Source organism: Hemicordylus capensis, chromosome 3 (assembly GCF_027244095.1).
Source record: "Hemicordylus capensis ecotype Gifberg chromosome 3, rHemCap1.1.pri, whole genome shotgun sequence".
NCBI classification, from domain to species: domain Eukaryota; kingdom Metazoa; phylum Chordata; class Lepidosauria; order Squamata; family Cordylidae; genus Hemicordylus; species Hemicordylus capensis.
Window position 1 is genome coordinate 190,354,660 of NC_069659.1, and position 17,610 is coordinate 190,372,269.

The following is a 17,610-nucleotide window of genomic DNA, read 5'->3' on the forward strand; positions in this document are numbered from 1 at the left end:
CCGCCGCCCGTTCCCCTCCCCCCACCTTCTGCCCCAGTCTCCCACCTTCAGCCCCAGTGGGGCTTCACCCGCTGCCCATTCGCCTCCTGCCCACCCAGTCTCCCCTACCCAACCTGCTGCCCCAGTCTCCCCTGCCCTCCCCCACCCCACCTGCTGCCCCAGTCTCCCCTGCCCTCCCCCGCCCCAGGCTCTCCTGCCCTGCCCTGCCCCAGTCTCTGCTGGTGGAGCAACAACAGATAAGCAGAATTTAGGGAAGGTTTAGTAGAGCAGATGAGATATGTAACATCTTTTTGGAAGCACCCTTTCCACCTCACTCACATATACAAACTTTAAAGATTCCACATATTTACATGTGACTGGAACCCATATTCCACTCAAGGTGCCTAGGCAATTGTATGTCCCCCTTTCTCCAATGATATATTCCACCAACATTTAAAAGCTTTTCGGTGGCAAAATATCTTTAGCACTAATGGAGTCTACTGACGGCTCTTAAGATTTTTAGTTATGTACTTTCAACTATTATTGCTCCCTTCTTCCATTTGAGTGGTTTGAAAGAGAAAGGCAAGAAATAAATGCCTCACACATAAAGCAATCAGGTCAGTAATGAACAATTTCAGACGTACAGAACTGCATCCCACACAGAATACAAGAAAAGTGAAAAATCAAAAGAATCTAGACAAGTGTGCAAAGCAAAGTGTCATTTATTAAAGGACTAGTTTCCTTCTGGTATTGCTGAAAAGAATAATCTCTTGGGGAACATGTTATTCCAAAGTCCCTTCCAAGAAGTTCAAGTGCTTTTGTTATACATTCCTCTTACATCACAGAAGACATCTTGACCAAGGCAGTAAGCAATGAGTTGCAGTCTAGTCCAATCTCAATTAGCAGACTACAAAAGAGTGTTTCAATAAGAAAAATAGTGGAAAATGATAACCTTTAGAAGGTTGTGATTGAGTCCTGGTGCTCATTCACACAAGGTGCCATTTGCCAAAGTTTTCTATGCATGAATATCCTTCAGCTCAGGCCTGCTGGGTTCCCATGAAGGAAATGGCACATGAACTGAAGATACACATGTATCCAGGTACATGTGATTGGGTGCTCAGAAGAGCTACTGTGATCATAGTAATCTGGTGTAATGTGATATGTGTCAACTTCTGGTTCCCATGAAGCTTATTCCACACCAAAACACAGACAAGCGCAAGCCAAAAGGACATTCAGTGATGCCACTGGAGTGTGAACCAATCCTTAGCTGTATAAGCAGCCATTTCTACATGAAGTTCAAATGTACTCACTGTACAAGGAGGCACTTCACATGTTTGACCAGTCATGTATGATTTGTTAGCAATTTGTGTAATTCTGTTTTCAGGTTAAGCTCTTTACCAAAAACCCTTAGACGCTCAAAAGAATCACTGTGTACAGCTTGCAGCATCGAATGCCCTTCCAAAACCTAGTTTTAAGAGAATGCTCCCTCTAAAATCTGTAAAAGCAAAAACCTAGACATTGCTTTAGGAGTCTATATCAAAATGATTCATGATATATGGCCTCCTAGTCTTGCTCATGTGTAGCTCTGCAATTAGACACCAAACAGTTGTGTTCTCCCCACTTTAAACATTTCTTTTCCCCACATGCTGCAGGCAGCTAGTATAGAAACAAGGGGACATGGTATTGCAATCATCAATATTTCTGCTGCAAAATACAAATCCAGGTTTCTAGCACACCTCTGGCTCAGTTATTTTCGATCTGCTCTAGATCTAAGCCCTCACAATCCAGAGGAAAGATTCCTTCTTCAGTGCTTTCACAGTCACTGGTCTCTTCTCCACTTTCATACACAGCAGCTGCTTCTTTGGGAGCTCTTGTGCTGAAGCTAGCTTGGTGTGCACCATGATGCTGGACATCATTCAGCGGCTCTTTTTCTAGGCTAGAGCCAGGGGTTATGATGCTCAGGTCATTTGAGTCGCATGGAGAGGAGACAATGGTCTTCATCTGTGCTTCATCGTCATCCTCATCATCATCATAATCAAGTGAACAGAGACTTTTTGAATTTTTCAAAGTCTGCAATTAAAAAGCATGCATTTATATATTAAATAGGCTTAACAAAATGGAATTCATAAAGCTAGTGTAAATTAACTTTGAATTATTTCCATGTATACCACCTGTGCAGTCAACATTAATATCTCATTCAAATTGGGCTAGTCATCCGTCTATTGTTGGCCAATAAGCAATATAGGAAATTCTCCATCCCACATTTCACTAATGCCTTCCCAGCCAATATAGAACATTACATGGTCATAGTACTGAACACAAAAGTATAGTTTCATTATGCTGCCACTGTCAAATAAATGAGTAGGATTCTAGGTATTAAAAATGCATGAGACCTGTGCTAGTTCTTATCCCATGCATTCTCCTACAATACAGGATTGAAACTCCTCAGAACAATCTCTCCACTTTGTTATTTGATGAAAATGGAGTTAGACCCCAACTAGAGTGAAAGGGAGAATGAGATACTAAATAATTATTATGAACCTAAATAAATCCAACTGAATATAGTAAATTTTCAGTATTTACAATATTTGTGTAAACTGCCCAGAGACTTGTGTTTTTGAGGGTATACAAATGTGTTAAATAAATAAATAAATATAATGAATACCCTGATTTACCACCACTTAGCTTATTTATGTTGATGCAGCAGTTGAGTGGCAGAGTCCCACACCTTGTTTGCTGACTAATAAACAATAAAGCAGTGGAGCTACAGCTATATTTGCAAGGGAGATGCAGTGGGTGGGAGCCTAACCCTTCCTATCTGCCACTCCTCTTCTGCAAACATCTGTATGCATACACCCGCTCAGTTGGGAGGAAAGTGGCCTGATGGTGAAGGGATTGCAAATGAAATGTGGCAGAGACATTAAGCACCCCCTTCTATGGCACAGCAGGGAAGCACATGCCTAGGGAGCAAGAAGCTGTCAGTTCAACTCCCCGCTGGTATGTTTCCTAGAGTTATGGGAAACACCTATATCGGGCAGCAGCAATATAGGAAGGTACTGACAGGCATCATCTTATACTGCCCCCTCCTGTATTCTACCAAGAAAACCACATGGCTCTGTGGTTGCCAGGAGTCAACATTGACTCAACGGCACAATCTTTTCTACTTGACACTACTCCTACTTTGTATATTGGCAGCAAAGGAGGGGTTGGGATTCCCACATGTCACTGAACATCTGAGTACTGCCCTATCACAAGAAGGTGTTGATTCAGTATTTTTTCTTCTTCATTCCTCCAAGAAATTATGAGTTGAATTATGAGAAATTATGAGAAATTATGAAATTATGAAGGGATCTGAGACTGGCCTGCCTCACAAATTAATTCTGGGAGCCTGTAAACACACTTTTTTTTGCATTGAGTCATTGGAAATATAGTGTTCTTAAACTCTATTTGACCTCATATCAAATTAGTAGAGAGAGGTATTGACACAAGTGTAAGAGAACTAAAAAGATAGAAATAGGAACAGATTCTGGTTGAGTAATTTAAATCACACAACAGGACAATGTGTCTGTACAGAAACATACTTGATGTTTCCCCTCTCCTCAAGGAAATAATTAAGAGGCTTTTAAAAATAAAATAAAAGATAAAATAAAATTCATAAGAATTAGAGTACTCATTTGGTACCACAATTACCAAAACTGTGCTAACAAGAAAACCACAATTTCACAATCATAAAAGAAATATAGGAAGGAATCTCTCCTGCAAAGAGGCTTTTGCTCCATTTCAGAAAGCAAAATGTTAGTTGAAAATAAATTGACTAATCTACATATATGTACCAACATAGGCTGACAGAAAAGTCAAAGCACACAACCTTAAATTATACATAGAAGAAGGTACAATGAGTTTTTGGGCACTGGCGCATGTCCAAAATGAAGAGGAGCTAGGGTTTGACCAGCAGCTGGATGGCCTACAACAAGGCAATGGAACACTGTTCCCATTAGAGCCTCTCCCTAACTGGATGGCAAATGCATTAAAAAAGGAAGGGGGTGGGGTGAATTGCACCTCAAGATAGGAAGAGAGATAAGATATCACCTAGGGACCTTAACTGAGTTTTAAGTATCCAGGTCCAGAAGAATTACATCCCAGGGTACTGAAGGAACTTGTGGATATATCAGAGCAGCTATCTAATCTCCAAGAACGGCAAGGTGCTGGAAGACAGCAGATGAGCAAATATTGTCCCTATTTTCAAAAAAGGGAGAAAGAAGCTGACCAGTCAGCTTAGTAAAGAACAAGAATAGTAAAGAACAAAGTAAAGAACAAAGGATCAAAGTCAAATCACACACACATTGCCCCTGGCACCGCTGGAGCTGACTGTTCGTTCCCACACCACATACCTCTACACAGAGCGGTCCTGTGCACCAGTGCCAGGGAGAGTCCTTAAAAGGAAGGAGAGCTACAGGAAGCCCCTGTGGCATCTTGAAAGGTGCATGGAGAGTGCTGAAAGTAGAGTCCTTTCTAGTGCCTTCCTCTGAGTTCTATGAAGAAAGCATTGGGAAGGAATGCATTTCCCAGTGATCCCCACACAACCTTCCAAGATATCACAGGCATTTATCATGGCTTTCCTTTAAAGGACCCTCCCCAGGTTTGTGCACAGTTCTGTTCTCCGCAGGGGCCTAGCGATTACTAGGAGATAGGATGGGTTTGTCAAGAATAAGTCATGTCAGACTCATCTTATTTCTCCCTTTGTTAGTTTAGTAGATCATGGAAATGCCATGGACATTTCATATCTTGATTTCATCAAAGCATTTGATAAGGTTTCCCAAGATGTCCTTGTTAGGTGAATTCACAGTTGGCTGAACAACTATACTCATGGGCTCCATGTGTAAACTAAACAGGGTTTAGTTCACAGGGTTGTTGTGAGGAGAAACCTAAGTATGTAGTACACCACTCTGGGCTCCTTGGAGGAAGAGCGGGATATAAAATGTAATCTAAATAAATAAATAAAAATAAATAAATGCCACAAGACTATGTCCAGGGCCTTTTCATGAATGATTTGGGAGAGGGAAAACTTATCTATTTGCAGATAACACAAAGCTGGAGGGAATAGCCAACATCTAAGCAGCCAGAATCAAAATTCAAACATATCTGGACAGGCTCAAACACTGGGCCAACGAGTTGAAGTTCAGGGATGAATGTAAAGTCCTGCATTGGGGGTGGGGAGTCAAATGCACAAGCTTAAAGTGGGAGAGACCTGGTTTGGAAGCAGTCCATGTGAAAAGGATCTAAGTCACATAGGTGACTGAGTGGACCACAAGTTGAACATGAGACAGCAATGTGATGCAGCTGCTAACAAAGCTAATACTATCTTAGGCTGCAATAGCAGAGGCATAGTGATAATAGAGTACTATAGTGCCACTCTATACCACACTGGCCAGACCTCACTTGGAATATTGCATCCATTTCAGGGCACCACATTTTAAGAAGGATGCTGATGAAATTGAATGAGTTCAGAGAAGGGCAGAGATAGAAACCAAGGCCTATGAGTAACTTAACAGTAAAGTGAAGAAAATTCTGGAGAAGCAAAGTCTAAGTGGGAATATGAAGGCCATCTTCAAATACCTGAAGGACTGGTACATAGGAGTGGACTTGTTCTCTGTTGCTTCTGAGGGCAGGACTAGAACCAAGGGGTTGAAGTTACAGGAAAGAACTTCCTAATTGTATGAACTACTCAATAGTGGAACAGTCTGACTCATGCAGTGAGGCTATCCTGTAGAGATTTTCAAATAGAAGCTCTTTGAAAGCTTCTGTCCTTTAGGCCATCTGTCAGGGATGCTCTCACAATTTCTTGTGTGAGTTGAACTAGAGGATGTCCAAGGTCCCTTTGAACTATAAAATTCTATGATTTATGTATTTTTCTCTTAGCACAATTCTCCCCATTGCACACAATTACAAGACAGTTACAAGAAAACTGAAATACAACCCATTACTCTTTCACTTGTACCAAGACAGACTTAACATCCACCAGGAACAGGACTTTATTTTGGTAGTGAATTTTTGGAGGTTTGTGGAATATCCTCCCCAAAGACCAGCCATATCAATTTTATTAGTTTTCTAGAGGGTAATTAACACGTTCATGACAAACTGTTAGGCTATGCACTAAACTTGTAATTACTGTTTTTAATGAGTTGCTAGCCGTTTTGAGGACCTGCAAGTCAAAAATTAAAAGTTCCAATTTAATAAAATGGATGTTCACAAAGCCTGAATATGAGTTGTTGAGACATTTAGAGAACTATATTCTTCAACTTAAAATCAAAATGATCCTCTACCTATTAAAGAATTAATCACTATCATAAATTAACAGATGATGAATATACTCCCTGTCCCTCCCTCGATGAATATACTTTCCCCAAGGGAAAGGGAATGGAGAAACGAACAAGAAAACAATTATCTACAGAGCCTTTTGACACAGACCAAGAACATCAATTAACTCCTCCATACAAAAAAATGCAACCAGCAGATCCTTCTAGTATAACTCTCTTGGACAACATTGTTAATTGGCACAATTCAGTTCAGACAGACTCAGTATTTAAAAGCCACATTATCATAGAATTCTGCTGTACATCTATTTGAATGTTTTTAACAGAGGTCACCTTTCCATAGCATGAGAATTAGCACCAGCTTGGTCCCTCTTCAGTTATTTCAAATATGTTGTGTTTTTTTAAAGTGCAAATCAATGTGCTAAAGAAGCCTGTTAACAGTCCACAAAATCTTCATGGAAGCATGAGTATACCACATTACTACTTAAAACTATATTTAAAACAAATTTAACAGCTAGTGAAGGGCACCAAGTGTTAGAAGACTTTGGCAGAACATCTGCTATTTGTAGAAGTCTGAAAGGAGAAGCTAACAAAGTAAATGCCCTCTCCGCCACAATTTTCCAGTGCTTTTACTTTTGTGGTTTTCTTGCTATCTGTACAAAAGCCTCTTGCAAGACAGTTACCATACCTGCCAACATGTCCCTATTTTCCCATTCACCTGAATGGGAAAATTGGGACATGTTGGCAGGCATGAGTTACTCATTTCCTTAACTGCTACTTGGGTCTTAATTATACATCATTAAGCTCTGCTACTATCTTTTGAAGGGAAGTAAAGCACTAGATACCCTCTATGCCCACCACCTTTTCTTTGAATGGAAGCTTACATGTATCCCACTCCCTTTCCCAATAGTAAATGAAGTACAATGAGCAATCCCAGGCAGGCAGCAGACAGGCATTTAAAGCCTCTCAACAACCTCCTATAAGTGGCTGGAAGCTGTGGCTTTTTGAGTTGCATGTTGTGTGGCTCTCACATGTGGTTCATGATTTAAAAGCACTTTTAAATACATAATATCCTTGCTGCTTATAATCAATCAGTGGCACACATTGCAATGAATATTCCATTCGTGCAATGCACTAATTAGTGCATAAGAATGTGGTGCAACAACATTGCACCAAAACCCAAAACTAAAAAAATAGGAACCTCAGTTTCAGACTAGTTCTTGCATTAGCAGAATATGCTGATGAACTGTACAACCTTTTGTGTGGCCTAGAGAAGGTCTTCTGCCAACAGTTGCACAACTTTGCTCTGTAAACCTAAGCACATGCAACTTCTCTTGTGCTAGTGCAATGTGAGTCTGGATGTGAGCACTGACTTTGTTTACTCTCAACTTCTCCAAAACTGGCTTCATAAAACACCACACACATTCCGGAAACAGGAGTTCTGTAGTGTGACTGGCATTCTTATCTACCGAAATTGACAAGGGGACCTGGGAGTGAAAAATCTAATTATCTGAGAATAAGATGTAGTAATGTATGTGTGCCAGTCTTTACTTCCATGAAGCAACTGTCATAGAGAACACCCTAGAAAGCATCAAGATGATCTTGGACACCAACATAGGAACTGTCCTTGACATTGATTATTACTTCAATCAATTAATTAATCTATCTACACACACACAAAAATTAAAGGTTTGGTGAGGTGAATTCCTGCCATGTATGACATGACACCTCTCTTAAAGAGCTTCTAGAGCAAGACTGTTCACTTAGGTTTTCTAGAGTGGCATGAGTATCTTCTCTCTCTTTTTTTGAAAATGCATTTTCATTACACGGTAAAGAACAAGAAGTGCTGCTGTTCTGCAAAGAACAGCAGCACTGCAGATTTCTATCACAGTATAAAGTATAAATAAATTCTACTGTTAACGGAGACCTAAAATGGGAGTGAATGAAATGCAATGTATCAAGTCAAACCCATTTCTGGCAGATGAATATATGGAGGCTGCTCTATAGCTTCTTTCCCCTGCTTAATCATCATATCTCAGCACAGCCTACTTCACACTTTTGAATCCCAGGGGAATATGAACTTTCAATAGATGTACACTCAAGTAATAGAAATGACAGTGCGAAAGACATTTATTGTTCTTGTGATGCAAAGGTCCAAGATTTGCCTAACAGAATGTCAAGGGAAAAGAGTAGTCCTTCATGCTTGGAAATACAGCAGAAGTCTTTCACTTGAGAGTGTGGAGCCAACAGGCAGGAGGTATCGCTGAAAATTTTAAAGAAAAGGTATTTCCATTTGGGTTTTTTTGTGTGTGTGTGCAGAATCTATGATTAACTCACACACACTTTATTAATGATTTTGAACATGAACGACATTGGGGTAGGTAGTTGTGGTAGCACAAAATGCAGGGTTCAGTTTGGAATAACCTGTCTGGTTTCAAGTCAATGCCAGGCTCCCCTCCAACTTGTGAAACATTTGGAAAGTGCACTTGATTATACACAGGGTTTAAGCCAGTATGATCTATTCTGACTAGCAGCGGCTCCCTGCGGTCTCAGACAGGGATATTTCCCTTCACTTGCTATATGATCCTTTCCGGAGATACCAAGGGTAGAATCAGAGACCTCCTCTATGTAAAGCATATGCTCTGCCATCAAGCTATGGGCCCTCTCTTCAAACACCTGAAGTTTTAAGTGGTTGGTGGGCAGTGTTCAGTTTGATGGGTCTCCAATTGTACTAGCCTGCTTTAGGAAACAGAAGCATTCTTCCATTCAATCCAGTACAGGAACTATATACAGCATACAAATATTTGATTCTTTCAATAGCAGCAGGCTCAAGGACAGTCATTTTGCTTTTTGTGTAAAAAGCATCAACCATCTTAACTAGCGACTAACTTTAGGAAGTAGTAGCATCATTTGCTACCAAAATTAAAAGCCACACCATTACTTTCATGACAAATAAGAACTATTAATAATTCTAATTTTTATCACTACAGTGGGCTGCCCCCTCCAAGACAAATCTGACAAACATCTCTGAGTGCAGCCACTGAGATTTACATTTTGCGTCTACATTAAGGAAGATCCTCCTGAACCTTATTCAAATGTCTGAATCTAAACAGTTTTCATATCAAGAAATTTTTTTTAAATGTACAGTGCCAACAATGAATAGACTTAAAGATATTGCTTTAGAAAGTCCCACTCCACACTTTGTGTGCAAAGATTATTATTTCTACAGTCTACTGAAGAAAAAATGGGTTTAGCTCTTGGAACATTACATCTGTCACAAAAGCCAATTCAAAGTTTCAGAAGCAAATCCTGAATTTTTAATCTATGTACTGCACTAGTGTTGTAAGTACTTCTTTCTGGTCCAGAAGTCTTCAAGCAATACATGGATAGTTAAAAGGGCTATAGATTGACAAAAGAACTACTGAAGTGACTGACTACTACACCCTTCCAGAAGGGCTGGCTTAGCAGTTTATATGCTGTAGGTTTTTATCATAATGAAGACAGAGAGAAACAGACAATCTCACCAGAGTCATTTTTAAAAAGTCTAACGAGGGGCGATTCCACCGAACATCCTCTTCTCGTCTACGCTTGAGTCGGCTTTTCTTCTCATTCAGGACACAAGGCTGAGAGCGACATCTCAGCAAGCCCTGATGCCGACTGAGCTCTGGTGTGGAAGTGGGAGTACTATTGGCTGAAGACAAGGTATTTCCTGTTTCAGTGATATGTTCCTGTGATAAGGACAGGCGACGTCGTGGGTTGAAGTCGTAAGATCTTCCAGAACTCCAACGAATACTTGAACTTGAGCTTCCTTCACTGCTATCAACAAAACCGCTACTTGCAGAAGATGGCCTGGGCACTGGTGAAGTATTGATTCGGAACATATTATTTAAAGACTGTCCATTGTGGGGCAGGCTGATGCTTGTGCTTTGCTTTAAGCTGGTGCTCCCATGGCTATTGCATCGCTGCAAAGTAGCACTGCCTCCACTGTTACATCGTCTCTTAGACACAGGAGTCCAGATCTTCGAGGTACCAGGTTTCCATGGTGATCGGCAACGAACCAACTCATCTGGCTCAGAAAGTGATCTACAATGTCGTTTAGTAGGTGGTGCCAGTGGCTGTCTGGAGTTCTCAATAAGACTGAGTTCACTTATCCATCCTGAAACCAGAGACTGGCCTGAAGAATTGTGTCGCCAGTTTAAACCCACACTGGTTGCACTTGAACTAAATGGACACAGTGGCAGAGAACAAACTGAGTTCTCGCTTGATTCAGTTCGGATCTGACAAACCCCATGTGAAGATTTCCATGGACCCTCTTCTGTAGAGAGGAAATATGGATGAAAGAAAAAAGCTTGTTGTACAAACAGCAACATTATGAAGTTTATGTTATGAAAGGAAGGAGTAGCAGGAAGGAGAGCCTTCCATCACTAACTTTTACTCATAAAGCAATGTTAATAAATCCCTTTAAAAAACCTTGTTTCAATTAAGCATCTTAGCAGAGGCATGAGTTGTAGACACATTGTTCTGCAGCATTATCATTTGACTTTTTCTTCTATGTTAAGAGGCATTTCATCCCATCTACATAATACACGTTTTACTATACCAAGCACACACACAAATGTTTATATAATGGACACTGCTGACCTGAATCCACCACTTAAAAACCCTACTTTATGTATGACCACCATGATTGCTACTGGATTTTTAAAGAACACTGTTGGTCAGGCTCTATGTATAAAATCTACAACCATATGGATTAATTAAATTCCACACTAGCATCACACCTCCATTTGGAATACCAAAGTTGGTTGCCACCTGCCAACCCACACAACTTGCTACATAAAATAAAGTCTGACCAGAGGAAAGCTTTTTTTTTTAAATGGCTAATAGATTAATAATTCAATGCATAGTGCATAGCTAATATTTTAACTGGGCCTTAGTCTCAAGGTGCTATAACGTTTTGCTTCACATCCAGCACTTTGTGTTTCATACAATGTCATCAAACTTTGTCAGCCCACCTGCTTAGCAATTTTCCTTCAATATACATTATGACAAACTTCAAAGTGTAGTTATAACAATTTTTCTTTTCATTCAGGACTAGTTCACACTTCATAATGACCCCTTTGTGTATATTAGGGGTGCGCATGGAACCGCCACACTGCAGTCCGGCACTGGGGTGTGGGGTAGTTTTAAGAGCGGCGGGAGAGTTTACTTACTTGCGCTTCACGTTGACGTGAAGCGCGCGCATGACGTGCGCACGCGTAAAGGATTACTGGGAGTTTTTGCAGAGCAGCAGTGGGGAAGGGGCGGCAGGGAGGTATTCTGCCGCCCCAATTACTCTAGCAATTACGGCGCCACAGCGGAAAGCGGCGGGAGGGGTAAGTAAACCCTCCCGCCGCTCTTAAAGCTACCCCCCACCCCCAATCCGAACCACCCAGGTCCGGACCGGTCCGGGCTGGAGGCCTTTTCAATGGCCTCCGGACCGGTCCGGGCCCATCCCTACTGTATATTAGACCACCAAAGCATTTCAACTGGGCAGAATTCATGCAGACGTACAAGTATTATGAATACATAATACTTGTATTATACAAGTATTATACTTGTATGGGGGGGGTGTTTTATACACAACAGCTATATTTTGTATTATTGCAACAGCTGAAAGTACTATCATAGTTACCAATATAATGTCAGCCATATACACAGCTCCCATGTAAAGATGCTGGTTCACACTTCTGCCTTAAAGACACTGGCACTCACACATTAAAAGACAGCTCACCACAAGTGTGGTTGCTGACACGCATCAGGACAAACCTCATGTTAAATTGAACTTCTGAATTTCAAAAATAGGAATCTCCTTTCATAATTAAAAAAAAACATAATTTCATTAATATATTTGTGATAATTGTTCTGTGCTATTCATTAAAACTTTAAGCATAATGGAGAAATTAACTATGTCTGAGTTTAAAAACTGCATGTTCTAAACTTGTTTATGGCTCCCCTCATGACAGCTTGGGAGCAGGGGGGAGAATCAAGACATACATTTGGGTCTGTTCCTGTGCCTGCGGGTTCATTCTCTCAGAGGGGGCAAGCTAAAAATTAAGTATTCCAAAGCAGGGTAGACTTGATCCTATGCCAAGTTCTGAAACCTTCAGTGTCTAGAGCTGCAGGGTACTAGCAAGTTGGAGACATTTGCTACCCTATGAACAAATCTAACCAACTCGAAACCCAAAGACCTTAGCTAATATCCCAATGACATGTTTCATTTGATTTTAAAGAGAAACTGGGTAGTAACCACAGCAGTTTTTAGTCTGGAACGGAAGTGCTTGCTCCAGGTCAAGGACAAATGTGGATGCCATCCATTAAACTTCCTAATCCAATGATAATGCAGCCACTGTGGCCAAAGTGGACATTCTTCCCAATACACTACAGCAGCCAATACTATTTTGCTAGTGAACAGAAGGGCAAGGCATGTCTTTTCAGAAGTTTTCAGAAAGATCTTGTATATTTTGACAGAAAATGGCCATGTTTGTCCAGAGTATTATTTTATACGCCAATATGCAACTGAACTTGTAATGCAAAATAAAAAGCTATCCATACCATTAATGGGCAAAGATCAGCAGCAGAGTTTGTAACTTGGTCCATTATTTCTTCAATATATTTAGGGCACTATATAGTCTCAAAAACAGACATTTAGAGAACTCACCACTGACTTCAAATGGAAACAGGATACAACTTTTGTTCTGCTTCTCAGATGAGCACTGCAATGACAGAAAGTGTAAATACTATACGTGTCTCCATCAGTGAGATGGACACATACAAATAGTTACCATACAAGTAGTTATCAGTTTCCTAGGTTTAGTCAACAAAAAAGGGTTCTCAGATTTGGTCTATGCGTGACATAGACTAAAAAATGTGCGTGTATGAGGCTTGCCTGTTGGGATCAATTGGGCATTTAGCATAGTATTCCTTTTAAATAATTTACTTGAGTTTCAGGTATCTTAAGGACTACTTATTCCTGGCTGAAATCTACCCACCTGACTAGATCAGCCAGAAGGACTCTGCCCTACATATAGATGCCTGCTGAGGCTATTTGTCAAGCATGTACAACAGGGCCTTCTTGGTGATTATCCCAAGCTTACAGAAGTTGCTTTCGAATGAAGTCAGCATAGCTCCCTCACTCCCTGTTTCTCAGAGGCATCTGAAGTCTGTAGGGATGTGAAAAATGTTTTAATGCAAAATGGCCTGTGTGTCTAGCTCAAAACAAAATGCCCTTTAAATAAAGGGCCTGTTTCAAGCCCCAAACAACCCCATTTTGACTCAAAATGTTTTGAATTTTTGAGCAGTTTCCGTTGCTGATTGGTTTTCTGGGACTGGCTAGTTATGGGCAACTGTGCCTCCACTGGCTGGAGGGAGGGAGGAGGAAGTTTCAAAATGTATTGAAATTCTTTGTTGCCACAAACAGCTTGTGTGCTGAGACAGCAATGTTGAGCCAGGTTTTGCACACCACTGTTCTCCTCGAGAAGTTGATGGGTCAGCTCCAGTCCATGCTGAACACTGAGGAAGCAATCACCTTGGCAGGTTGGCCAAGGACTGGAGTGGTGGATCGGCTCAGGGCACACAGGGGTGCATTAGCAGAACAAGTTTTGTCCTGCCTATGTGACCCAGGAATGAAGAGCAAAGCTGTCACCCCTGACCAGCTGCACAGGTGGAAGGCCGTCCTGGTTGCATAGGTTGGGCAAGCCCAGGAGAGAAGGCTGGGGCACAATCAAGAGGAGGGTACTGGAGTGCCTACTGCTAGTGTGCAGTCCACCCCAAGCAGCAGTACTATCACTACTGCATGTGGAAAGAGGTAGTTTTGAAAATGCAAGACGAATCCCATCTACTTTTCCGACAATGTTACTAGTTCAGTAGATCAAGGCAATGCTGTGGATCTAATGTATCTTAATTTCAGCAAAGCATGTGACAAAGTCTACCACAATATCCTTGTTGACAATTGGTAAAGTGTGGGTTAGACAATGCCATACCCATAATGGTAAAACCATACACTGAAGAATAGAAAGACCGTGTAACAAATCTATTTTACATATAAAACATACAAAAATTGTGATGCATGCGTATAGAGAAGCAACAAACCCTGAAAAAGTCAAGCTTAACTCGCCATAATATTGGTGGGAATGGAGATATACAAATCCACTGACTGTTAATGACAAGTAAGGGGTTCTTCCAAACAAAATATGTTAATGAGTTATGTCAAAGGTACTGGTAAGTTATTCCAGCTATTGTCCCAAAATTAGTTCATACTTCTTCCCAACACTTGGGTCCTGAGCCAGTTCCCTGGGCAGAACGTAGCTCCTTGGGTGAATGATCTTTATCCTGAAGGTGTTGAACCTGGATGTGCTCTATCCAGAAGATATCCAAAAGGTATTATTCATTTGCTCAACAGGTGTCCTAGGCTATATAAACCTGTTTCTTCCTGCAAACGCAGGGCTTCATCAGGAGAAAAAGAGCTAAACGTGTAATAGAACGTATATTAGTACACAATGCTTTCAACAAATTATTTAAACTTAGGGGTTGTACAGAACAAAAAATATGTACTCACATTTACACTCTTCCAATAGTGCCCCTGCACTCCCCGGTGGTTTCCGAATTCAGATATCCTACCGGATACTAACTAGTACAAACGCTGTAGTGCTAACGAAGTCTTTATATATCTTATAACATCCCACAGATGTGTTCACTCTCTAATCAGGAAGGGAGTAGTGCTGCAATATCTAATTACATCTTAATGACCAATTATACGTGTGGAAGGAAAACACTACAAAGCGCCTCTCAAAATATGCCGTTAAACAGTATAGTTACATGAAATGCTCTATGCTGTAAAGGTAATATAGGATCAAGGTACAAATGCAAATGAGGTATAACAAGATTATGACGGTGTAGTGAACAATATAACATTGTAACATTGGCAAGGAGGAATCTCACTAATTTAAAGGAGAATGCACCAAAGGCATGTGTAAAGAGTCAAGGGCCATAATCTCCAATTTAACGTATAGAGTCTCTCAAAAAAGGAGAGGGGTCAGCGATGGGATGACATGTAATAACCTATAAATAACAGGAAAAATCATTCATCTGATTGAGGCCCAGGGGCTCCGGAGTTCGGAGCTGGTGTATTAAAAAATGCCTCCTTCTGTAAAAGGATGGTTTTGATGTTATCATAGGAAAATTCTTTCTGTATATAATCACGAAAAATTGAAGATCATTAGGCAAATGTCCTGCCTGCAAGAAATGTTCCACCATAGGGCAATCCAAATTCCGGTTCCTAATATGGGAACGGTGTTCTAGGATCCGAGATCGAACTGTTCTAGTTGACATGCCAACATATCTCAAAGAGAATGGCATTGTATTATGTATATAATGTTTTTGGTGGAGCAATTAGCAAAAAAATTTTGTCTGTGTTCTTTACCATTGTCATCCCTGTATTTAGTGATTTGCAATGCCATAGGGCATGCCACACAATGACCACACCTGAAGAAACCCTTAGATTCCATGGTCTCCCTCCGAGTCGGGTAATCTGCTCTAACCAAAAGATCTTTTAGACTGGATCTTTTTCTATTTTGAGAGGCGCTTTGTAGTGTTTTCCTTCCACACGTATAATTGGTCATTAAGATGTAATTAGATATTGCAGCACTACTCCCTTCCTGATTAGAGAGTGAACACATCTGTGGGATGTTATAAGATATATAAAGACTTCGTTAGCACTACAGCGTTTGTACTAGTTAGTATCCGGTAGGATATCTGAATTCGGAAACCACCGGGGAGTGCAGGGGCACTATTGGAAGAGTGTAAATGTGAGTACATATTTTTTGTTCTGTACAACCCCTAAGTTTAAATAATTTGTTGAAAGCATTGTGTACTAATATACGTTCTATTACACGTTTAGCTCTTTTTCTCCTGATGAAGCCCTGCGTTTGCAGGAAGAAACAGGTTTATATAGCCTAGGACACCTGTTGAGCAAATGAATAATACCTTTTGGATATCTTCTGGATAGAGCACATCCAGGTTCAACACCTTCAGGATAAAGATCATTCACCCAAGGAGCTACGTTCTGCCCAGGGAACTGGCTCAGGACCCAAGTGTTGGGAAGAAGTATGAACTAATTTTGGGACAATAGCTGGAATAACTTACCAGTACCTTTGACATAACTCATTAACATATTTTGTTTGGAAGAACCCCTTACTTGTCATTAACAGTCAGTGGATTTGTATATCTCCATTCCCACCAATATTATGGCGAGTTAAGCTTGACTTTTTCAGGGTTTGTTGCTTCTCTATACGCATGCATCACAATTTTTGTATGTTTTATATGTAAAATAGATTTGTTACATGGTCTTTCTATTCTTCAGTGTATGGTTTTACCATTATGGGTATGGCATTGTCTAACCCACACTTTACCAATTGTCAACAAGCCTTTGAAAGGCTTGACTTATCTCGCTTTGCATGTAATGCGTCTATCTTATATATCAGTTTCACCTTTTAATTTGCATTACTGAAATTAATGAACTTTTGCACGATATTCTAATTTTTCGAGTTTCACCTGTATCTAAATGTCACATAGGAGAAGGAGCAGACTTGCTCCCAAGGGCAGGACTAGCATCAATGGGCTGAAGTTACAAGTAAGCAGATTTCAAATAGATTGCAAGAGCTTTTCAGCAGTGGAACAGTCTGCCTCCTCCATTGCTGGAGGTTTTCAAAGTGGAGACTGAATTAGCTGACTGTCGGGGATGTAGCAGTTTCCTGTGCTGAGCAGAGGGGTCAACTAAAAGACCTTCAAGATCACTTTCAACTCTAACATTCTACGATAGTCTCCTGGACCAACACAGGGAGGTTGGTTCTAGACTGGTTCCTGTCCAATCTGGGGGGTTAAATCGAGGTGTGGTACTGGAGGAATATCTGTTCAACCTTTTGGCCACTGGCCTATGGAACTGCTCAGGGTTCAATGTTCTCCCGATGTTCAACATACACATGAAGCCACTTTGAGGGGTCACCTGGAGGTTTTGTCGGTGTCATCAATATGTAAATCATTTATATCATTTGTAGCTGTATCATACCCAGCTCTCTCTCACCTTGTCAACAGACCCTGGGGGGGAAAACTGATGTTCTGAGTGGAGTGATGAGCTGGATAGGGGCCAACAAACTAAGACAATCCAGGCAAGTCATATGTGATATTGGTAAGTAGCAGTGTTCCCTCTAATTTTTTTCAATCTGTGTATGGAATTAGTTTTGTTTTCTGGGCAACAATATCAAGGCAGTGTGTGTGCACA

At 40.8% G+C, this 17,610-nt stretch overlaps 1 protein-coding gene across 8 annotated transcripts in view; it reads right to left on the reverse strand.

The window, feature by feature from the left end:
* Positions 1-683: 683 nt before the first annotated feature.
* FAM53A (family with sequence similarity 53 member A) overlaps positions 684-17,610 on the reverse strand; it is a 34,273-nt gene continuing 17,346 nt past the window's right edge. For 7 of the 8 annotated variants that reach the window (XM_053312057.1, XM_053312056.1, XM_053312054.1 and 4 more), the window contains 3 exons: positions 12,994-13,048; positions 9,818-10,608; positions 684-2,049 (listed from right to left, as the gene is read on the reverse strand). In XM_053312057.1, coding sequence (XP_053168032.1) covers positions 1,723-2,049; positions 9,818-10,608; positions 12,994-13,048 — 1,173 coding nt within the window. In that variant the 3' untranslated portion in view covers positions 684-1,722. The remainder of the gene's footprint in view (positions 2,050-9,817; positions 10,609-12,993; positions 13,049-17,610) is intronic. The other variant, XM_053312058.1, reaches the window with a different exon arrangement.